The sequence below is a fragment of the Poromitra crassiceps genome, assembly GCF_964638095.1.
Source record: "Poromitra crassiceps genome assembly, chromosome: 21".
NCBI classification, from domain to species: Eukaryota; Metazoa; Chordata; class Actinopteri; order Beryciformes; family Melamphaidae; genus Poromitra; species Poromitra crassiceps.
In genome coordinates, this window is record NC_139638.1 from 11,832,310 (window position 1) to 11,857,821 (window position 25,512).

Genomic DNA, 25,512 nt, shown 5'->3' on the forward strand with positions numbered 1-25,512 from the left:
CACTGGCCGGGAAGAAGCTGTCTGCCCGGGGGAACCATTCAACGTTCTTGAAACGCGCCAAGTAAGTTCGTCACGATACAGAAGTTAGATAATCTTGCAATGCTGTTGAAGCTGTCTGTCACCATGAAAGTGAAGACATTGTATATAATATATATAAAGTATATAATATATATTATAATATATATAATATATAATAAAGTGAAGACATATAATATAATGTATCTATCTATACTATAATGACGATAGCGTCTGTCTCTCTCTCTGCCTGTCTCTCTGTGTCTCTGTCTGTCCTTCGCGTATCTCGAGAACCGTTGGTCGGATCGACTTCACACAGTGCAGTGCAGAATTCCGTGCAATTCGGCACAGCGCCACCTATTGGACACACAAAAAGTGGTTTATCTCGAGAACCGTTCGTCCAATCAACTTCAAACTCGAGGAGTCCGCTTAGGTGCGTGCAATTTGGCATAGTGCCACCTACTGGCAAAACAAAAAGCACTGCATCTCCATAGCCGTTCATCTGATCGACTTCAAACTTCAAACTCGGGGAGTGGGCTTAGGGGGACTCAACGGAGTGCAGGGAGCTGAATTCCGTGCAATTTGGCATAGCGCCACCTACTGGCAACACAAAAAGTGGTTTTTCTTGAGAACTGTTCATCCGATTGACTTCAAACTTGGGGAGTGTGCTCCTGGGACTCAAAGTAGTGCAGCGCTGAATTTCTTGCAATTTGACATAGCGCCACCTACTGGCAACACAAAAAGCAGTTTATCTCGAGAAACATTTGTCCAATTGTGACTTCCACCTTGGGGAGTGCGCTGCTCGGACCCCGATGGAGTGCGGTGGCGCATTTCATGCAATTTGGACTTATTCCAGAACCGTCTATATGTCTGTCCTTCGCGCATCTCGAGAACCGTTTGTCGGATCGACTTCAAACTTGAGCTTAGGGGGACCTGACAGAGTGCAGTGTGTGTGCCGGGGGGAAGCGCCCACGAGGTGGTGCATGGGGGAACGGGCACTGCACTAGTATAATATAATTTATATAATGTAATGTATATAATAATGAGCCAACTGCAGGTTCCCCTGCATCAACATTGCATCCGACAACACCATGGAAGCCACGTTGTTATTAGACAAGTTGACATTAAAAGGTGTTCAAACATGTATGTATACAGTAATGTAAACATGTAGGCCCCTATCGTTGCATCGGCGCAGTTTCTAGGCCGAGCGGCAGGCGCAGATCAAAGCAGTGGGCGTGGAAAGGCGCACTTGATATCGTCGTGCTGGCGCTAGATGCAGCCCAAAGCATTACAACCACGCCTTTTAGGCGTAAAATTATGCACCGTCATGCTCATTGGATAAGTGCAATAAACGAATCGCACGCTTGCCTTTTTAGCTCCAATTCCAGTGATCCCGCAAAACCAGATGAAAGCCAAACGCTCTGCCCCCCCCCCCCCTCCCTTCATCCAGCCTGTCTGTCTGCATTATAGGCTATTATTCCATATTATTATGCTTCTCAAACCAATCTAACTGCAGTTTCAATACTGCAAGCATGTAAATACGCTACACTATAGCAAGATCAAAGTGAAAATAATGTTCTATGCATCAGCTAGAAAAATATAGCCTATTAGATTGGTGAAAGTTTGTCCAGAAAGATATCATTTTCTCTCGCCTGCTGCAGGAAGGATGATGCACATAAATATACCCTACATTATGTCAAGTCATTGCATAAATGTGTTTTTATTGTAAAACTAAATGTGAAATAGGGCCAAGTTATTGGAGGAACATCACAGTATAGCAGATGCCATTAGAAGCGCGTTCCGAAGCGCGTTCCGCTGTTACTTCTCTAAATCACGTTAACTCGACAAGGGGTATATATAGGCCCAGGAGGACATATATGTTTCACATAGGGTGGTGTTTTCATTTCGAGGTTTTATTTGGTCCAATATTGAAATGTTGACAATGGCAGGCTGTGTTACCATTACACATTAATTTAGAACTACCTTTTATATCTATTTTGGCTCATTTGGTGGCTATTTAGTAGCGAAATGAAGAAACACAATGCATGCTGGGAACTCAGAGAGAGAGCGAGAGAAGGGTGACAGAGAAGAAGCAGTGAAGGCAAAGAATAGGCCTGCTTTTCAAAAGCGCAAAGCGCTAAATGTAGGCCAGCTCCCAAGATATAACTAGGCTGGTATTTAGCGCCGACACGCCCACTTTGGGACTGCGCCACGCCCATTCAGCCTAAAGCGCATTTGGCAGCCTAAAGCCTATTGCTATCTTGCCGAAACAGGCGCAAGGCACGTTTTTTTGCGGTTAAGGCCCGTAATAGCGCCGATGGCCTGTGGGAGAATAGAGCCCGTAGTGTTCACCTGGCAGTAATGTAAACATGTATGTATACAGTAATGTAAACATGTCATGTTCACCTGGCAGTAATGTAAACATGTATGTATACAGTAATGTAAACATGTCGTGTTCACCTGGCAGCAGCCATATGCACGTATCTCTAAGATAGGAAAAAACAAAACGCTAATTACACTGTAGTATGGTGGTTGAACTTTGGAAGTCATAATGTCATGTCTGAACAATAAATATAGTTCGGACTTTATAACTTCCAAATGGGCCGCTAAAGCATCTGTAATGAGGATTTATTTTGAGATTTAAGTAGCAACAGTAAGATTAAAACAAGGAAGAATGAAATGAAACCTTCACATAGCCTCATTAGATGATTGAAAAGTCAATGATGTGTTGATGAAATGCACTGCTGAGTGCTGACACTGAAGAGGAGAGGCACAGAGTGATAGAAGATGTCTATGTTTGTTTGATTACGTTTTCCATGATTTTTGATTTGTATCACATCGTGGCTACACATGTGACACTGTGTGCGAGTAGTGACTTGGAGGCCTCGTGTTTTATTAGCTGTTTGGATGGAAAAACAGTTTCAGCCCAGAACTTTCAATCCACAGTTATGTTTGACTTCCACCGAGCTTTGATTCTGTTGATATATTCTAGCATCTTGGCAAAAACATAGACAAGCATTTGACATCTGTCACAAAAAAAACCCAGTTTCAGCACGGACGTCGATGGGAAAATCATTCCCCCTCCAATTCTTCAAACACAGCTTTTTTTTTTTGGGAGATACACGTTTTTCATGCAGTTCTATCGAAGCCCACCACAAACTTCCACATGCAGTCGTTGCTCTGAAGGAAGCATATTGCCATCATAAAACATGTTATGACTCGCAGACAAATTAACATCTTGCATAATAAAGTGAAAGGGGAGCCAAGCTATCATTCTCCAGCCAGGGTTACAAGCAGTTCATTTACAGTTGCACCAGCTTTAGACACACAGTGTGCTTAATGATGAAGGTGTTGAATTGGAAATGGTTCCTTGTTTCATCTTGTATTTAGTCTTCAAATGTAAACACTTGCAAAGCAGCGCTCGGCTATTTACCTTCTAACATTTTGTTTTCCAAACGTATTCTAGCACCAATGACAGCAGCTTGAAATGAGATCACAGGGAGCTCACTGATCAGATCACACATCAGATCACAGGGAGCTCACTCTGCAGATCACATCAGATCACATCACTCTGCAGATCACATCAGATCACAGGGAGCTCACTGATCAGATCACACATCAGATCACAGGGAGCTCACTGATCAGATCACACATCAGATCACAGGGAGCTCACTGATCAGATCACACATCAGATCACAGGGATCTCAGCTCACTCTGCTTGTTTCAAGCTAATCTCACCAAATCAAAGAACACTTTGAGGTAATCAGTAATAATAAATAAGGCGTCCAAACAAACCCAGTTGTTTGGGTTTGTTTGTCAAATTAAGGAAAAAGAGAAATAAGACTGACATTAGATTAATTAAAAGATTTGCTTTCAGTGAAATTATTCTTTTGCCATTTTATTCATGAAACATTTCAAAGGAACAAATATTAAAAAAAGACTAAAGGTGCAGATACTGTAAATTAGATATGCACACTGGAGCTACATGCTAAATCAGCCTCAAGTCTTAAATGGGCAAAACAAGATCTTCATGGCTATCTTTTTTTTTTTTTTTTTTTCGATTTTTTATCCCATTTTTATCCCCCATTAGTGCTAATTTTATATATTTATCCTGGTTGCTACTTCATCCTCTGTCGCTCAGGGAGAGCCGAGACTGATTCCATGCCTCCTCCGAGACATGGGCAGTCAATCAGCCACTTCTTTTCACCTGACAGGGGAAGCTTCTTCACCGGTAGGACATAGTACGTGGAATGGTCACTCTATGACCATCATGAGGACCGCAATGGAAATAAGCTGTTAGCTTTATTGCGTTTTTATCCTTTTGATAATGGTGGCCCTGTGTATGTATATATGTATATTGTATATACTGTGTATTCATTATCAATAAAGAACTCAATCAATCAATCAATCCAACCAGTTCCCCTCCCTCTGAACAGGCGCCCTTAACGATGAGAGGAGGAACCACACTAGCAACCAGGACAATGCATGTTTTTGTGAAGGGGGTTCCTATATGAAGGAAACCCCCGGGAGGCACGGGGAGAACATGCAAACTCCACACAGAAAGGCCGTTTTGCCGACCCCCACCCGGGCGATGGGGGCGGCACTCGAGGACATACGGACGGGCACGCATTCCTTCAGCGCTCACCTCGTCCCCAGGTGGGAATCGAACCCACGACCTTCGAGCTGTGAGGCGATAGTGCTTACCACTACACCACCGTACCTCCTAAGGATCTTTTATGATCACTTTGACCGACAAACATGACGTCCATGATGACACAAACGGGCAGAATCATTTTAAACGTTGCCTAGGTTTACATGAAGAAAGCCATTCTCCTTCCAAAACAGAATAAGTAACTGAGTATTGTGAAGCCAGTGACATTCAGGGAGATAAATTGGACGAGCAACACATCTGTGTTCACAGTCTCTTATTTCTCAACACACTAATTGTCTAAATTGCTTCCTGTGAAAATGCATCCTCTCATTCGTTAATGTCACACAAGAATTTCACTCCTCGGAGTGGCAGAAAGGGAGGGAGGGGGGAGGGGGAGGGAGGGGTTGGAGGGAGGGAGGGGGGAGGGAGGGAGGGAGGGAGTCATTTTGGGATATTCTTGCCCACCCAGTGACAAAAAAAAAACATGTTTCTGTAGAGGCACACGTGTTTTTCTGATACATGGTTGTGATTACCATAAAAGCTTTATGCGCGTGTTCTGAGCTTATTATTGTTATCATTCTCAAAGGACGCTTAGCTTGAAGCATGGTTGACCCCAGGTAACGTTTAGATTAGAGGAGGAGTGCTGGATGCATACCAGTGGGTCAGCCAGGTAACGTTTAGATTAGAGGAGGAGTGCTGGATGCAGTTTAGATTAGAGGAGGAGTGCTGGATGCATACCAGTGGGTCAGCTTGGATCAAATTGCCTGGCTTTTTGTTTACTTTAGGGTTCAGAGAACAACAACAACAACAACAACAACAACAACAACAGTCACAAGCTGGATGAATGGATGATGCTAACCTTCAGCAAACAAACCTAGTTAACAGCCATAAAGATATCCATATAGCAAAAGTAATTTAATATAATATATCAAATCTTGAACTTGTCTTTTGCTTACAAGTCCTGTGAAATATATATGAATATGTTTCAAGAATCAAGAATCAAACGACAATATTGACGCTAACACAGCGTGATTTCAAGATATTGTCAATAAAAAAGTCAGCCTTCATCAAAGACAAGTGAATATATTTGAGCCCATTCACAGTTTTCCACTAGTTTTTAATGAAAATGATACGTTTACTTCACATTACACATTACACATTACACCAGTTCTCAAATCCCTGCATTGGCTGCCAGTAAATCTTAGAATAGACTTTAAAATTCTGCTAATAGTTTACAAATCTCTCAACGGGTCAGGCCCACACTACATCTCTGAAATGCTTCTACACTATGAACCATCCAGATCCCTGAGATCTTCAGGCACTGGTCTACTAATTGTCCCGAGGACCAAATCAAAACATGGTGAAGCCGCGTTCTCCCACTATGCCTCTCATAACTGGAACAAACTCCCTGAACACATTAGATCTGCCCCTACTCTGCCTATTTTTAAATCCAAGCTAAAGACCTTTATGTTTACTCTTGCTTTTAACTGCTACTAAACTACTGCCTCTCTCGGCCTGTAATTAAAAAAAAAAATTCCTGTACATTTCCAACAAATGGACTGTACATGTAATAACAATACTGAAGAATGCCTTGTAACTTATTTAAAACAGAAATAATGTTTCATGTTTGTTAATTTGAGTATATATTTTAACTAAAACTGTCGGCTGTGTTTTTTATGTGTTTTTTTATATGTGCATTGCTTTGCTGCTTGTTTTTTCGATTATTTTTTTGTAAAGCACCTTGAATTGCCTTTGTGTATGAAAGGTGCTATATAAATAAAATTTGACTTGACTTGACTTGACGTTAGGACTCAGTCTGTGTAACTCATAAGCAATAAGCAGAGAGCTTGATTCTGACAGTGGCAGGGTTAGAGGACTAGAGAGACTCGGCGAATCGAATATCTTTAGTCGGACACACATTCATTTCTCACGACGCCAAACGGTGGTTTCAGTCTTGTACCTCTGCCTGTTTCCAATTAGCAAGCGGGGGGAAACACTGACACACACACACACACACACACACACACAAAGCATCTGAACAGCATCGCTCAAAACATCCTCTGCATTCAAGCAGAGGATGTACATGCTATCAGGCTGTACAGTATGTTGGCTATCTACCCCTGTGTGTGTGTGTGTGTGTGTGTGTGTGTGTGTGTGTGTGTGTGTGTGTGTGTGTGTGTGTGTGTGTGTGTGTGTGTGTGTGTGTTTGTGTGTGTGCGTGCACGCCCGTGCAGTGTACCTTGAAGACCTTGATGGGGTCGACGAGGTCGGCCTCAGAGTTCTTCCAGGGCTTGCGCTCCTTCAGGCTCTCGGCGAACACGTCCAGATAAAAGATGGCGTAGTTCTCCGGGTCGGGGATCTCACTCTGAAACAGCTTCATGATGTTCATGAACGTATCCAGCGGGCCACAGATGTACACAACTACAGAGAACATGGAGGAAAAACACAGAGGCTGTGTTCATCACTTGCTTGCTCTCACACTCAGGTTTTAAATCAGACTTTGTTGTTGTGTTAAACATGTTAAAGTTTTTTGTTTACTATTTGTGACATCACAAATCGTTTGGAGGCCGATCCCTGTCCAGGTAGGAGTCCCCTACTGATGGACGTGCTCATATTACCAATCTCATATGTCCCCTAGTGGACATATGAAGAGTTTTAATTCAAACAAGATAACTGCCATTTGAAAAAACTGACACCTACCCTTAAAAACTGAATCACAAAATGAAACAAATCACAGCACTTACTAAAGGATAGCATAGACAGCTTAAGTCCTTTGTGGGAAAAATGAAGACATGTCTACAGATTGGATCTTTACTTTTTTAAATTGATGAGCATAGAATATGGATTTAAGTCAAGTCAAGTTTATTTGTATAGCCCTAATTCACAAGCATGTCTCAGAGGGCTTCACATAAAATATGTCTAGCTAATTCTAGCTGACACAACAGTAGCAAATCACAGTAGTAATAATAACACATAGATAGAAAATATAGAAATATAGGATAGAATGGGTGCCATGCTTTAGAATAGTGGGGGAATAGTGGGATGTTTTCCCCACTCCAAAAGGAATACATAGCAATTTGCCTGTGACAACAGTTATATGAACCCCACCACAAACAAGCACTGCTCTGAAGGAAGCACAATGTGTACTGTCATAATAAAACACTGCTCTGAAGGAAGCACAATGTGTACTGTCAAAATAAAACACTGATCTGAAGGAAGCACAATGTGTACTGTCAAAATAAAACACTGATCTGAAGGAAGCACAATGTGTACTGTCATAATAAAACACTGCTCTGAAGGAAGCACAATGTGTACTGTCATAATAAAACACTGCTCTGAAGGAAGCACACTGTGTACTGTCAAAATAAAACACTGATCTGAAGGAAGCACAATGTGTACTGTCATATTAAAACACTGCTCTGAAGGAAGCACAATGTGTACTGTCATAATAAAACACTGTTCTGAAGGAAGCACAATGTGTACTGTCAAAATACAACACTGCTCTGAAGGAAGCACAATGTGTACTGTCATAATAAAACACTGCTCTGAAGGAAGCACAATGTGTACTGTCAAAATAAAACACTGATCTGAAGGAAGCACAATGTGTACTGTCATAATAAAACACTGCTCTGAAGGAAGCACAATGTGTACTGTCAAAATAAAACACTGATCTGAAGGAAGCACAATGTGTACTGTCAAAATAAAACACTGATCTGAAGGAAGCACAATGTGTACTGTCATATTAAAACACTGCTCTGAAGGAAGCACAATGTGTACTGTCATAATAAAACACTGTTCTGAAGGAAGCACAATGTGTACTGTCAAAATACAACACTGCTCTGAAGGAAGCACAATGTGTACTGTCATAATAAAACACTGATCTGAAGGAAGCACAATGTGTACTGTCAAAATAAAACACTGCTCTGAAGGAAGCACAATGTGTACTGTCATAATAAAACAATGCTCTGAAGGAAGCACAATGTGTACTGTCATAATAAAACATTGCCCCTTTCGGAACTGCTAACATAGCTTACGCTACTACGCAGTCCCTTATTAGTACACCGCCGATGTAGCCTAAACAGGTCGCTCCGTCTGCAAAATTGTTCTAACTACTCGATAAAGTTTCGCAAATGAAATTTCAAATGTACTTACGGGTACTTAAGGGTTGTGTGAACCTCCGCGGATGATGTAGAAACACTAGCGCCACTAATAAACATGTTTAATCCCTCACTGAACCCCAGGTCTAATTTCTTCAAAATGAATCAGCTAGAAACACTCGTCTTCTTCTGCGCTGCTGTCATGGGTGGTGCGCAAAGCAACCATAGCGCTCGCTATCACTTCCGGCCCCTGGCGGCCGGAAGTGGCACTTTTGTAGTCTTTTGTAGTTTTTTGTAAGATGCGCGCAGAAGAGTTTTGGAAGCGCAGGCAGGCTTCGTGTTCGCGATGTCGGAGCATACATGCAGCAATTGCAAAGAACAAATTAAAATAAAAACGAAAGGATTCAACAGAACATCGCTTAAATCATTATCCAGTCCGGCCACAGCTAGATTCTGTTGTGTTCTCATCTCAGCACTCTTTTTATCAATGGAATACATTTTCTTGATAAAAGGTGCTCAAACCAATTCACAAGGTCTATTCTAACAAATGATTTATACACTGCCCGTTCTTGTAGAAATAATATTTTGAATATTTTTGACAAACCAGCAGTATGTAGATTGAGAACAAAATTCTTCAAATATCCAGTTCCACCCAAAACAAAAGAAATTCACTACAAAATAATGAATGACTTCTACCCTTCCAGTGAATTTTGAAGATTAAGATTTGGATTTGAGAGCAATGAGTGTATATTCTGTAAAGGTGATATTGAAACAACTGAGCATCTTTTTGTTTCATGTTCTCACACCCAACTGTTCTGGAAATAATTCATCGATTGGTTACATGGAAAAAACACAGTAATGCCTGTTCTTGATTATAATAGTATTGTTTTTGGTGTAATATTAGAAGACAAAAAATTGGACCTAATGATCAATGTGTTACTAATCTTAGCTAAATTCTTTATTCATAAGGGCAAATATATCAAAACTCCACCCATCTTTACCTGCTACTTTAATGAAACCGCTATATCAATCACATTACACATGAAGTCAGAAGCCCTCACCACGTGAGAATGGATGTCGACAGGTTAATTGAAGAGGTGTCACCTTTTCCATTAAAAGTGGAACAAAAGGCAATTTTAAAAGCATTGGTATACCGCAAAAATGTATTTGCTGTCCTGCCAACTGGATATGGGAAAAGTGCCTGCTTTGGTCTTTTTGGAAATTTAATGGACAAGGTAATAAGCCTGATTTTTACTACTATTTCCCTACTGATGATTACTTTGAAGTACTACTTGAATAATATTGTTGTAAAGTAACTAAACTCTACAATCTGTCATGACTTTGCCAATGTTTTTAATGTCATGTGTTTCTATTAATGTATTTTAAAAATATTGTGGGGCCGGTAGTACATGTCTCCAATTCAGCTATTAAAAAAAAGGAACATACAGCCAGCCATGTGATTATTACAGTAATTTTGTTAATAGCTTCCCCTATTTTCCATTGTTTATCTTCCAGCGATAATTTAGCTATAAAAAAAAAGTAACATACAGCCAGCCATGTGATTATTACAGTAATTCTGTTAATAGCTTCCCCTATTTTCCGGTGCCATGGCACTAGTCCGATACCTTACAAAAAACTACAAAAGACTACAAAAGTGCCACTTCCGGCCGCCAGGGGCCGGAAGTGATAGCGAGCGCTATGGTTGCTTTGCGCACCACCCATGACAGCAGCGCAGAAGAAGACGAGTGTTTCTAGCTGATTCATTTTGAAGAAATTAGACCTGGGGTTCAGTGAGGGATTAAACAAGTTTATTAGTGGCGCTAGTGTTTCTACATCATCCGCGGAGGTTCACACAACCCTTAAGTACCCGTAAGTACATTTGAAATTTCATTTGCGAAACTTTATCGAGTAGTTAGAACAATTTTGCAGACGGAGCGACCTGTTTAGGCTACATCGGCGGTGTACTAATAAGGGACTGCGTAGTAGCGTAAGCTATGTTAGCAGTTCCGAAAGGGGCAAAATAAAACACTGTTCTGAAGGAAGCACAATGTGTACTGTCATAATAAAACACTGCTCTGAAGGAAGCACAATGTGTACTGTCATAATAAAACACTGCTCTGAAGGAAGCACACTGTGTACTGTCATAATAAAACACTGCTCTGAAGGAAGCACAATGTGTACTGTCATAATAAAACACTGATCTGAAGGAAGCACAATGTGTACTGTCATAATAAAACACTGCTCTGAAGGAAGCACAATGTGTACTGTCAAAATACAACACTGCTCTGAAGGAAGCACAATGTGTACTGTCAAAATAAAACACTGATCTGAAGGAAGCACAATGTGTACTGTCATAATAAAACACTGCTCTGAAGGAAGCACAATGTGTACTGTCATAATAAAACATGCTATGACTTGCAGACAAATTAACAACTTGCTTAATCAGCAAAAGCTATCGTTCTCCAGCCAGCGTTAGGGGCAGTTCATTTAGTCAAACCAGCTTTAGACACTGTGCTTTAGACACTGTGCTTTAGACACTGTGCTTTAGACACTGTGTGTGTTTGTCTGCTTGATGTTGAAGGTGTTTCATGGTATCTCAATAATTCTTGCATTCAATCTTAAAAACGTAAACACTTGCAAAGCAGGGTTAGGTCATGTCCCTTCTTCCCAACACACTTTCCCTCGTTTCCAAACTTGTCATGTCACCAATGACAACACCTTGATGCGCCACACTCCTGGAAAGTACTTCAGCGCATGCTACTGTAAGAACCACTGCTCTACGATACTGACCTATGGAGAATTGAGAAGTGTGATGACAGGCCTCCCTGCCTCAGTGAGTGGCTGTTATGGCTGATTCTTGTCTGTGTTCTCTCTGCTTGTGTTCTTCTTGATTTGACTGTGACTCAACACCGTTGTAAATTGGGGCAACCTCAATGGTTCTTCAAGCCTAAATAAAGGTTTGAAATGAAATGAAAGATCACCCTGGGGAGCTCACTCCACTTGTTTCAAGGTAATGTCACTTGATTCAAGAAAACTCTTGAGGCAACTTTGGCTGCATAGAATAGCATAGACTAAGTTTTTTTAATCTTTCTCCAAAATGAATATATAGCAATTTAGAAATGAACACTTCATACTACTGTAATTGGTGGCGTGTCATTGCTCTGATCGCCCATAGTGGGCGCTACAGTAATATTTTAGGTATATTCTACATTCACACAGGCCTTCACAATCCAAGTCCAACACACACTTCAAACAGCCCTTTACAATAAAAGTCCAACACACACTTCACACAGCGCTTCACAATAAAACTCCAACACACACTTAACACAGCCCTTCAGAATAAAAGTCCAACACTCTTCAGTCACACACAGCCCTTCAAAATGAAAATCCAACAGACTTCACACAGCACAGCCCTTCACAATAAAAGTCCAACACACAATTCACACACAGCCCTTCACAATAAAGGTCCAACACACTCTTCACACAGCCCTTCACAATAAAAGTCAAACACACACTTCACACAGCCCTTTAGAATAAAAGTCCAACACACACGTCACACAGTCCTTTCACAATAAAAGTCCACCAACACATACTTCACACAGAGCCCTTCAGAATAAAAGTCCAACACACTTCACGCAGCCCTTCACAATAAAAGTCCAACACACACTTCACACAGCCCTTTTACAATAAAGGTACAACACACACTTCACCCACAGCCCTTCAGAATAAAAGTCCAACACACACTTCAGTCCTTTCACAATAAAGGTCCAACACACACTTTTCCTTACTGGTTGATTGTGCTCACATGACACTTTTTTCCCCCTCTGCCAATTGGTGGATGGGTGTGACCCATACTGTATAAATTTGAGTGCTCTGTCATTTCCTGCTTCATTTCTGAAGAAGGTCCTTGTTGACCTAAACGTTAAAAATAAATCAACTGGGAGCAAGTCGAGCAGTGTGCGGACTCTATTTCTTTTTATATGTTTCATTGCTTTTGTCCTGCACCTGCAATTTGAGTGGATGTGCGCACTCTACTTTTTATACCAACACACACTTCACACACAGCCCTTCAGAATAAAAGTCCAACACACACGTCACACAGCCCTTTCACAATAAAAGTCCAACACACACACTTCACACAGCCCTTCACAATAAAAGTCCAAAATACACTTCACACAGACCTTCACAATAAAAGTCCAACACACACACTTCACACAGCCCTTCACAATAAAAGTCCAACATACACTTCACACAGACCTTCACAATAAAAGTCCAACACACACACTTCACACAGCCCTTCACAATAAAAGTCCAACACACACACTTCACACAGCCCTTCACAATAAAAGTCTAACACTCTTCACAGTCCCACAACAACCCTTCACACACAGCCCTTCAAGGAGAAGTTAGGGGGAAAGTTAGAAATGAACTGGCTATGTTCTAGTCTTATTTAATCATCACCAACCGTCGTCATCCATTCTGTAATTTACATGTCAGGAGACCCGCAATTGTGTCTCAGTAATCATATTTGGTTTGAATACTGCATCTTCCTCCACAATCCAATACATTTATCTGATGCTCTTCTCCAGATCCATTTAAAATGAGTGAACAGGTAGGGCTTCGGTGTCTTGCTCAAAGACACTCCAACAGGACTTGCAGAAATCAAACCTGAGACTCATCTGTTATGGTGGCGCTCATTCTAACCACTAGGTTGCCTCGCGTTGCCTCATGAATATAGAACTTAGCATTATTTCCATTTGTAGTTGATGTCAGCGTGTCGGCTGCCAGCTCTGAGGCAGTCCAGTCCTCCAGGCAGCGAGCAGACATTTCCTCATGTGTCAGACCAAAGTCGGCAACAACCGCCGACATAGACCCCCGACTCTCGCCTCTTCCAACATAGTTCACCTCGAGCCAGGGCCAAGTCGTCCTGCTGTCTCCTGGACCGCACCCAAAGTCAATGCACCCAAACAGCTCCTCCTCCTTATGGATCTACCAAGGCTTAGCTTAATAAAAGAGCACATGAAATACTTTGGTACAGCTTGTTCCACCTCTCGGCCTGCAGGACGTACTCAAGCCTTCTCTCACTCTCCTCTCCAGCCTGTCTTTACAAAGTGCAAGGCTGGATTATATTGCATATCAAATGTTGGATGTATATTCAACATTGAGCTGTCCCTCTGCACTCTGTGAAGTCCTCCAGCCCTTGTACTTGCACATCAGTACATACCTTGTACTTGCACATCAGCACATACATACTGTGAAAGTCCCTGCACCAGTGAAGTCAAATTCCTGCACATTTATAGTGTTCTTGGTGATTAAAACGATCTTTACTCTTAATGACACTCGGGTTAGTTTACAAGACACACTGCTTTGGGTGGCTCCGTGGATAATCACATACAAGTGAAGCACCAGTGGAAAGTAAGCCAATTACTCTGCTCACCATGCTTTAGTTGTTTATTTTATTTATTTAGTTTACCCCTCAATGGGATTATGCTGTTTTCTAACAAGTCTCCTCTGTGGCGTGTTGGTTTTATAGCTGGCTGCCTTTTGACTTGTCAGGATCTAATCTGTCTGGGGGGGGGGGGTTTACGTGGGGGGCGGGTTTACATGGGGGGTGTTTACGTGGGGGGTGTTACGTGGGGGGGGTTTACATGGGGGGGTGTTTACGTGGGGGGTGTTTACGTGGGGGGTGTTTACGTGGGGGGTGTTTACGTGGGGGTGTTTACATGGGGGGTGTTTACGTGGGGGGGTGTTTACATGGGGGGTGTTTACGTGGGGGGTGTTTACGTGGGGGGGGTGTTTACGTGTGGGGGGGGTGTTTACGTGGGGGGGTGTTTACATGGGGGTTTACATGGGGGGTGTTTACATGGGGGGGGGGTGTTTACGTGTGGGGGGTTACGTGTGGGGGGTGTTTACATGGGGGGGTGTTTATGTGGGGGGTGTTTACGTGGGGGGGGGGTTACATGGGGGTTTACATGGGGGGTGTTTACATGGGGGGGGTGTTTACGTGTGGGGGGGGTGTTTACGTGGGGGGGTTTACGTGGGGGGGGTTACGTGTGTGGGGGGGGTTACGTGGGGGGGTGTTTACATGGGGGGGTGTTTATGTGGGGGGTGTTTACGTGGGGGGGGGTGTTTACATGGGGGGTGTTTACATGTGGGGGGGGGGTGTTTACGACTTGTAAAAAAAAAGGAGATGTGTTGGTTTTCCTCTGTATACATTCCTCCATGTGTAGGAAACACACAGACAGAACACCATTCTCATAGAAAATCATGGAAACAGTCACAAACCGACACATCTAACCTCCTTATAGGATATATAGGGTCTCTGTAATGACGTTGAGGCACTACCTGGGCTCCATTGTGTAGTCGTAGATCATCTCTTGACTGACATATTGACTCAAAAGACAGCAATGTCTGCTGGATGTATTGTTCCTTTCAGACACTTGATCTCCCCCCCCCCTAGTTATTAGAGGTGTCACGATACACTCAGTTCACGATACGATACAATACACGATATTGGGTTCACGATAACGATACGATATTTTAACAATATTTTTTTGCGATCGATTTGTAAGTTGAGGGGGCATCCTCCATTTCATCCTCCGTGTCTGTAACGTCCCTCGTCTGTTCAAACAAAGCAATGAAAAGGAGAGCGAGCATGCAATCAGATGCAGATCAGTGCCACCATGTTCAGCTTCTTTTTCTCGCGATATGAGATGTCATCTCAACGATACATATTGTCACGTATTGATATCGCGATATATTGTGGGACGATATATTGTGACATCCCTAGTAGTTATGTAGTTAAAAACCTGGGCATCATCATTGACTCAGAGCTGGATTTTAAAGCACATATCAACAATGTCACCAAGGTTGCCTTTTTTCATTTGAGAAATAGTGAAGATGCCAAAAAATTGATACATGCGTTTGTTTTCTCACGCCTCGACTTCAGTAATGCACTTTTGACTGGTCTTCCTAAAAAAAGTACTGATAGGACTTAAATGAGTGCAGAACGCGGCAGCCAGGGTTTGAACTCAAACCCAAAAGAGAGATCACATAACTCCTGTTTTAGCATCTCTGCACTGGCTTCCTGTAACACTGAGGATTGATTTTAAAATTATTTTACTTGTTATAAAGCACTACATGATTTAGCGCCCTCATACCTATGTGATTGCCTGTCGGAATACTCCCCTAGTCGCTCCCTTAGATCCTCTGGTGCCGGTCTGCTCAGCATCCCTAAAGTTCATTTTAAGTTAAGTATGGCGAAGCAGCCTTTAGTTTTTACGCACCTTCAGCTTGGAACAGACTCCCCTATCACATAAGGCAATCTCCATCTTTGTAAAGTTTTAAGAAGCACTTTTTTTACCATTGATTTAATTAGTCAAATTTGATCTTGTTTATATTTTATTACTCTTAATTAGCCAATCTGATCTTTTATCTCCTGTTTTATTTGTGTTTATGGATGTCTTTTTAATCTCATTGGTTTACTGCTCTGTGTAATTGTTCTGTTCTGTATTTACTTGATCTTTTTATTACCTTTGTTTATTCTTCACATGTAAAGCGCTTTGAGCTGCATTTTATGGATGAAAGGTGCTATACAAATAAAGTGTATTATTATTAGTGGACTGAAAAGCACCAAGGCTGGAGTGTCACTGGGCAACGTGATGGGGTCTGGAAAACCTACTGATAAATGACTGATATTCACTGTATTTATGCTACACTGGCTCTCACATTTTCCAGGTTGTTAATGAGAGGATCTGTTTGGGGGGGGGGGGGCAGCACACAATCATTAGGTCAGCAGCTGTCAAAGATCTAAGGAGGTGTGTGTGTCTTTAAGGAGGTGTGTGTGTCTTTAAGGAGGTGTGTTTCTTGTCGACCTCGACTCGTTGATGCAGAAAGTCATGGAGGCATTTTAAACATTGTCTGCGGGTGACGTAAGGGCTGATCGCTCAGAGAGGTTATCTGCTGGGATAAAAGTGACTGGAATGACGAGCCGGGACAAGTCCTGACAAAAGCATTAGCTTCCCTGACCCCCCCCCCCCCCCCCCTCCCGAGCTCCCTGTGGTACGCTCCATAACTCACCTGGAGGGGCTTAGGAAGACCTTTAGTGGCCTCTGTTTCCTGCTTTAACACCTCACCTGTTCATCACCTGAGCGGCTTGTTGGGGCCATTATTTGTTGATGTCGTTACTCTAACGACTCTAACGATGTCGTTACTCTAACGACGGCCCGGGATGTTTAAAGCCTACGGAACTCACTTTTTTTAGCAAAGACGGAAAAACAGAATGCTCAAATGTGGTGGTTAGACGCCGGGGGAGCAGCACGGCTCACATTCAAAGGTTTTAGCTCAAAAAACGGTGATTGATTTTTGTTGAGTGTATCCACATTCTTGGCCATAAATGGCTCCAAAATGGGAAACATCAATGCTTACTTTCCTGGCTGGATCTACAATACAAAGCAAACGGCACAGAAAATAATTACCAAGGATGGCAGCATCAGAATGAGGGGGAAAACATGTTGTAATATCCACACACTATAGAGGAATAAATGAATACACTTTTCATTTCCTAATATGAATCTTGAAAACCAGGATTCCATTTTCTGAAAATATATTAGATTGATAAGATCTTGTATTGTGTCCACTCAACAGACATCTAATCTATTCCAGAGACAACATTGGAATATATCAGCTTGTCAACTTAACCATTTTGTTCATGATTTCTGCCCTTTTGACAAATTCTGCACTTGAGAGATAGAGTTGGTCATCTTCGTTGACGTCTGTTTGATTCAATGTTTTCCTCACATTTGTAAAGGTGCTCACTGCTCACCCTGCTTCTCTCTCTCTCTTAGCGCTTTCAGACAGACACGGTTCTGGTTCTGGCTCTGGCTCCGTTCTGGAGTCTCAGAACCTTGGTGCTTTCTGGCGAACCAGCCCGTGTTCACACCAGTTTAAGCGGAACCAAAGTGGGAGGACATTATTCGGTAGTCCTTCTTCAGTTTTTTTTTTTTTTTTTTTTTTTGGTCTGGCGTTCGAGTGAACCCAGCCTTGGCCCTATCTTCTGCAAGTTCGGCATATGACTTGCTCTTTCTTGTACTGCTTTCTAGCTTTTCTTGAGATTCGGTAGATGCCCAAATCGCCACTAAACATTTGGTTTCTCAGGAGACCACTGCAAATTATTTTTCTCTGTGTTGTCACTGCCTTCTTCTCCTTCCTGGTCGTTTTCACAGCCTAGAATGAGACACACCCACTGATGATGTCACGGTTCCCAAGGAAAACCAACTATTTTTTGGTTCCGCTGAGAACCAACTTTTCAGGTTCCGAACCAATTCTTTTTTCGGTCTGAACGCACCGGCCAGTTCAGATTAGGGTTCTGGAACCGGAACCGGCACGGAGCCCTGCCGGTGTGAAAGCCCTATCTGTGTCTCTCTCCAAATGCACACAGACACAAAAGAACACATGCAGCTGCATGTAAGATTGCACACACGCACAAACGCACGTGCGGACACACACACACACACACACACACACACACACACACACACACACACACACACACACACACACACACACACACACACACACACACACACAAACCCGAACTCCCAGACTTTCATAGTCTCGCAATTAACTTTAACAACAATAGGCCTGCTAATGATTCAATCAACCTCGTAATCGTTCAAATTAAGTGCAATTAGGACGAGAATAGTGACGACTGATTTACTGCTGGCTCTTCCATCACGAGTTCAAACTGTCTGTTATTTAAATTTGTCAAAAGCCAAATGTTTTGTTTTTCCATTCCTGTAACTACATACTGCAACTTGAACATACATTTATACACAGATATGTTATTACCACCTGTGTTAAAACATATCTTGTTTTCTCTCTCGTGTGGAGGCACCTGTATTTTAAAAACTCCCCCATATCAATACAAAACGCATGCTCTCTCTCTTTATCTCTCTCTCCCTCCCCCCCTCTCTCTCTCTCCCTGCCTAAACGCAGGTGGTCCTCCACCAGCAATAAAGACCGGCAATAAGCAGACTGGCCACAGCCTAAACATTCCTGTGTAATAACTGTGAAATAAACAGGCTATTCCCTGCACCTCTGCCTCTGTGTCGATTCGGGGGGAAATGCAGTATAACCAAATTCTACAAAATATCATTTTTGTTTTGACCATTAGTTGGTGAAATAGTGAAATAGTCTAACATCAAATGTATTTTTTCTCGAGACAAGTGAAAATAAAACCTGATCAAATGTCACTTGTTTTTAACGTTAATTAACTTTTTAGAATAATTTCCTGGAAACTTGACATTCTTGATGCTGGTGGATCTGCTTTATTTCAAGACACTGCCACTTCTTGTTTCAAAGTATAGAAACAAGTTGAAATGACCATGTCAGTTATTAACTGACTATTTAGACTTTAAGAGCTAAAAATGCTTTTCTTATCTTCTTTGAGGAAACCATTTTCAGCCTCAACACCAGACCTTAGATAGGTCTTTATCAGACATTTTTTTGTATGTATTTATTTCTCGTGCAGACGTGGACTTACTTCTCCCGTGCTCTTTCATGAAGGTGATGAGATCCTTGTAGTCTTTGTAGTCGTCCTCGTACGGCAGGGCCTCCACCGTCATGTTCATCTCCAGCTTCAGGTTCAGGTAGATGCCCTCAGACAGGAAGTAGTGCGGCCGGTCGTCCTGCCTCAGGTCGTGGAAGATCACCACGGCCCTGGAGGTCCAGTTAAAGTGCGTGTGCAGCACGTTCACAAAGTCCCCCAGCTTGGTGGTGGACGGCCCGGTGCGCACGATGGTCCTGTACTCCTCCCTCTTGTCGAAGCCGTACGCTGGGCCCCCTGCCGTGATCAGCGGGAGCTTCCAGTGGGACGCGAAGCGGGCCACAGAGGCCAGCGGGTACACGCACCCGGGTCCGAAGAACGCGTCGGGCCGGATGTAAAGCTTGGCGTCCACGGCGACAACCTGGATCAAGTCAAGTCAAGTCAAGTTTATTTGTAGGCTATAGCCCTAATTCACAAGCATGTGTCAGAGGGCGTTACAGAGAATGTGTCTAGCTAAATCTAGCTAAGCACAATCAATAAACATAATTGAACAACAATGTATATAAAGCATATAAAAGACAACCATAGAAGAGAAGAGAAGAGAGAGAGGGGAAGAAAGAGCAGAGGGAGGGAGAAGGGAGGAGAGACAAGAGAGCGGCGAGAGAGAAGTGGAGAGAGAGAAGAGCAGGATAAGACACAGAAACTAACTACTCTACCAAACTACCAAACAATCTAGCTAATCTGCAGCTAATATGCCCTATCCTGACCTACTCTAACCTATCCTAACCTTAGCCTGAACTACCTAGTAGCAACCAAACAATCTAGCTAACCTATAGCCTAACCTGCCCTATCTTGACCTACTATAACCTTAGCTTGAACATAGCAACCACATTCTACAGCCTAACCTAGACCAGTGGTGGTTCTCAAACCTTTTCATGAGAAATTAGACTACAGACCCCTAATTGATCAGATTTTTGTCAAACAGTCCCCCATCTGATAAGATTTTTTCTTTTAGATGTTTTATTACAGAAAGTGTATGAAACTCATAACAATAATTGTCATACATTCTATCATTGTTACTTATGGATGGAATTATAGTGACAACATTCTCGTTTTTTCCTGGGAGGGGACCCCCTGGAACCCCGTCAAGGACCCCTGGGGGTCCCTGGACCCCACTTTGAGAACCAACCACTGACCTAAGATACCGGCAAGCAGGTGTTGTGCCAAAAGGTGAATGCCTGCCAAGAAGTGCATGTCTACCAAAAAGTGATTGCCCTCTGCAGCTATTCTCGTTTAGGCCTATTTGGAAACTAGACTATAATAAACATGATTTATAAGTCAAAATATAGATACACTTTCAGTCATCCTTATAACTGCATTATTTTACCTGTTATCTGGCCTAGATTATAACCAATCCAGTCCTTTTTACCAGTTTAAATGTCTGCAATATGATGGCAAACACTTGTGTGGCAGCTATAATGCCTTTTTGGCGCAGCCTACCTGGGCTTTGCTCTCGGCGCAGGAGCCGGCTTGCGGGTCCTCGGTGCTGAAGTTGAGGATGTTGATGGAGCGGCCGACTAGCAGTCCGTACTTGCGGCCCAGATCTTCGTGCGCCATGAGGATGGCCGGGAAGACGCGCGGCAGAGCCCACGGGTACTTGGTGTGGTTGTCGGGCAGCATCACCGCCACGGTGATGTTGCCTCCTCCGTTGCACCGGGACCGGGAGACGAGGCAGCAGGAGAGCGCAGCCAGGAACAGGCAGCATCCCGGTGTGCTTCGGCATCCCATTTCTCCCGGTTGGTAAGTCCGCGTGAGGAAAGTAGTACGGCCACCGTGAGCGCACCTTCTAGAGTGTAAAGACGGTGAGACCAAACCATATGTCTTTCTCTCTGGCGCTGTCTCTTAAAAGTCCAACAAAGTCGGTAGCAGCGGCGCGCTGTGCCGACCCGTCTGTGCCATTTGTCTGGGAAAAGTAATTCTGCGTTACAATGAAGTTATTTTACGCGTCCCAGAGCGGGTTTCCACGGCGGCGCAGTCCTCACGCTGATGTTGCCCAAGTCTCTCCGACAGTGATAACGTCCATCCAGATGACTGCAACTTAAATCAGAGCAAGATCCTGCCTGCTCAGCCCCCACACGTCACACACTGCAAAGAATATCACCTCGACAACTCATTTAACTCACGGAGCCTTATCTTAAAAACTAACAGAAGCTTATGTCCAGTGCAATTCGACTTGTTTACAATAATCGACTTGAATCAAAACATGTCGCCATCTTGATATTTTTGGAGTGATAGGATGGAGATTCTGTTCGTTTCAACCAGTGGTTCAACCAGTGGTTCAACCGCTGTCTTTCGGACAAAGTATATAGGTGAAACTGCATTGAAAACAAGTGGAAAGTTAGTGTTGAAGTGAATAAGCCAAACTGGTGCTTGTGAATTCTTACTTGTATGAGAAAGAAATGGTAAATGGACAGGATTTGGATTTGCAATAAAATAAGTTTGAATATGAGACTGAATGACTTGAAGGGGACACTTTTTGCAGCGTTTGACCAGGTCTACTCTAAACGGGCTTCAGGCGCCCCCTGCTGTCTCGAGTGCGTAATTGATGGCCAATGTATTTCTTTTTTTCATTGCCCAGTGCCCACACATACACTAAAGACCTTGCATAGGTTTTTATTCTATGAATAATTGTACACCTTCTCAAAAATTAACCGAATGCCTGCGATCAAAGGCATACTGCGAAATTATCCATCTAAAAAAAAAAAAAAAAGTTCAGCCCTGAGTCTTAAAATCGTGTTTTTTGACACAACACCGAGGGAACTACTTATTTTTAGTGCAGTTGGAAGCAAGGTCTTCAGTCTGGTATCAGTCAAACTTAAGTTAAGCTATTCGAGAAAACAGAACATGCATAATGGACTTCACAGGAACGTCCTAAAGCTGAAAAGTGAGATGTTTGAATTGATAGTGGTGATTCATGCCATATATATACATATATATATATACCGGTATATACATATATTTAGAACACGGCTCTCTTGAATACTCGATTCTGATTGGTCAATCAACAATATTCACCGGTCATTATTTCTCGACAACCGACCGCTGCTCTGCCACACCTGGATTAAGTAAGGGATAATGGATAGTGAGCCGGTGATTACTGGCGAAATAATGACCGACAGGTGATATTGAGCCCGACGCGCAGCGGAGGGCTTAATCATTCACCTGAAGGTCATTATTTCCAGTAATCACCGGCTCACTATCCATTATCCCGCTTAGAACACGGCCTACAACTAAATCATTCAATAATCTGACAAAAATAATTATTCAAATAGATTTTTTAATAGCGTTTTCAATGACAAAGCGGTTTCATTCATAATTGGCACACAAGACACCACAGCTGCAACTGGTTGGCCTAATTAGTAGTGTCTTGCTGACAAAAGGCTCTTATCAACTGATTAATCCAGGTGTGGCAGAGCAGCGGTCGGTTGTCGAGAAATAATGACCGGTGAATCTTGTTGATTGACCAATCAGAATCGAGTATTCAAGAGAGCCGTGTTCTAATCAGTTGATAAGAGCGTTTTGTCAGCAAGACACTACTAATTAGGCCAACCCGTTGCAGCTGTGGTGTCTTGTGTGCCAATTACGAATGAAACCGCTTTGTCGTTGAAAACGCTATTAAAAAATCTATTTGAATAATTATTTTTGTCAGATTATTGAATGATTTAGTTGTAGGCCGTGTTCTAAGCGGGATAATGTATATTGAGGTGGTGATTACTGGGAAATAATGACCTTCAGGTCATTATTGCGCGCGTCGGGCTCAATCCACCTGTCGGTCATTATTTCCCCCGTAATCACCGCCTCAATATACATTATCCCTTACATATTTATACAACAGTTAGTTCCGGCCAGGCAATTTGATTGGACAAGAGGGATCCTACCAGTGCCAATATTTCATGATAATGCACTGGCGCTTCACTGTGTGTAGATCACTCCGCTTCACAGCTGGCCTAATCAACAAAATGCTTCACAGCTGTAGAGGAGACAGTAGTAAAGTAGACAGCCTGCAGTTAATTAGGCTGATTAGGCTACATTTTCAGCAAAGCAAAAAGCTGAGGGGACTTTTTTAATCAGCTTCGTTTAATAGAACTGTTGTATAAAAGCAATATCACACTCAAGGTCGTGCTGTTGTCTAATATCGGCACTGCTGTGATTATCTTAGGCACTCGGCTGCGGCCTCGTGCCTACGACCGAATCACAGCAGTGCCAATATTAGCCAACAACCGCACACCCTCTCGTGTGATATTGCTTAAATATATATATATATATACTGTAGATAGAAAAGGTCATACGGTCACTCGTGTTTTGTAAGTGAGCAGTAGGAATTCTTAATTTATTTGACCTATTTATTTGGTGGTTTATTATAGTTATCCTATATTTCTGTTCCACCTGTCACACTGCTCCATTGAATCTTTCCTCTTTTTCTTAGTTTTCTGTTTTTATTTTGACTGTCAAAGCACTTTGTAAAGTCGTGGCACTCAAAAGTGCTATATATATATATATATATATATATACAGTATATATATATATATATATATATATATAAACAATTTCTAAGTTTAGCAGCCCTATTATTATAATCAAGATATGCATTTACAGGGGGAGCCACAGAAAAGAGAATAAGCCTGGGGAAATCTGGCTCGGAAAAGCAACCAGGCGAGAGTTTTGAACAAGTTGCTATATTTCTAAATGTGAGGTTGTGACAGGTGTGGAGACGTGGGTTGCAGCAGTTGATGCAGGGTATAAAAAAAAAACCCATAGGAACATGTTTCATGGTCACTAGAAAAGAGTAAACTCCGTATCCTGGAGATATTTCTTAGGTCTAGATAAAACAAATGTAACACCAATACTTCAGGCACAATCTTTTGGGGGAATTGTACAAAAAAAAGTGTAAGCGGGAGGGGGACTATTAATTAAATTTTCCTACCTAGAATCTCCCCGGCTGGTCTGAGGATTCAATCATCTAACCCTCCAGCCTTGAGTGGTTCTTCTCTACTCATCAGAATATCACAGCAGCAAAGATATTTATCTGTGTTAAAGCTATTAAGTTTTGAGTCCATTTAGAGGTGGCCGAGGCTCCACTGGCACTCTGTCATGTTGCGTTAACGGACGGACAGCTGTGTCTCTGCTAAAAGTGTTTTTTTTCTGAACATTGTCCCCATTTTCTCCCCAATTGTACTTGGTCAATTTCCCCCCTGCTGCCCGGGTCGCTGCTCCACCCTCTGCCGATCTGGGAGAGCAGAGACTAGCACCATGCTTCCTCTGACACATGAGCAGTTGCCAGCCGCTTCTTTTCACCTGGCAGGGGGCGATTCAGCAGCAGGATGTGGGAGGATCACGCTATTCCCACCAGTTCCCTTCCGGTCCGACTAAGCAGAGGAGGCGCTAGTGTAGCGACCAGGACACATGGTAATGGTAATGGCCTGCATTTATATACTGTAGCGCTTTTATCCAAAGCGCTTTACAGTCAGTAGGTACATTCACACATACCTCCAATCCGGCTTCCCACTAGGGCTGCAACTAACGATTATTTTCATAATCGATTAATCTGTCGATTATTTTCTCGATTAATCGATTAGTTGTTTGGTCTATAAAATGTCAGAAAATGGTAGCAAATGACGATCAGTGTTTCCCAAAGCTCAAGATGACGCTCTCAAGTGTCTTGTTTTGTCCACAACTCAAAGATAATATCAGTTTACTGTCATACAGGAGTAAAGAAACCAGAAAATATTCACATTTAAGAAGCTGGAATCAGAGAATTTAGACCTTTTCTCTTAAAATTTTACTCAAAACGATGAATCGATTATCAAAATAGTTGTCGATTGATTTTCTGTCGATCGACTAATCGATTAATCGAATAATTGTTGCAGCTCTACTTCCCACCCGCAGACCCCAGCCAATCATGCCTGTATGGACCAAGCCGGAGGTAACACAGGGGTGCGAACCTGCGACCCTCGTGTCGGTAGGCAGGGAATCTGCCGTTACTGAGCAAAACTACCTGGACGCCCTGCGTTAAAGGCCCTGTTAAAGGCCCTGCGTTTGTAATCATCGGGTCAACCTCACATTAGATGGGAAAGTTGGGATTTCTGCTCATCAAACACTATGAAACAACTCATTCAATAACAACACCTGCTCGTAGCTTGAAA

The 25,512-nt window shown here is 42.6% G+C and overlaps 1 protein-coding gene across 1 annotated transcript in view; it reads right to left on the reverse strand.

Annotated features, from left to right (window-relative positions):
* Positions 1 to 21,100, reverse strand: part of npr2 (natriuretic peptide receptor 2) — a 102,272-nt gene extending 81,172 nt beyond the window's left edge. Inside the window, exons 1-3 of the mRNA XM_083657802.1 lie at positions 20,810 to 21,100; positions 19,307 to 19,730; positions 6,906 to 7,087 (exon numbers count right to left, since the gene is read on the reverse strand). Coding sequence (XP_083513928.1) covers positions 6,906 to 7,087; positions 19,307 to 19,730; positions 20,810 to 21,097 — 894 coding nt within the window. The 5' untranslated portion in view covers positions 21,098 to 21,100. The remainder of the gene's footprint in view (positions 1 to 6,905; positions 7,088 to 19,306; positions 19,731 to 20,809) is intronic.
* Positions 21,101 to 25,512: the final 4,412 nt, after the last annotated feature.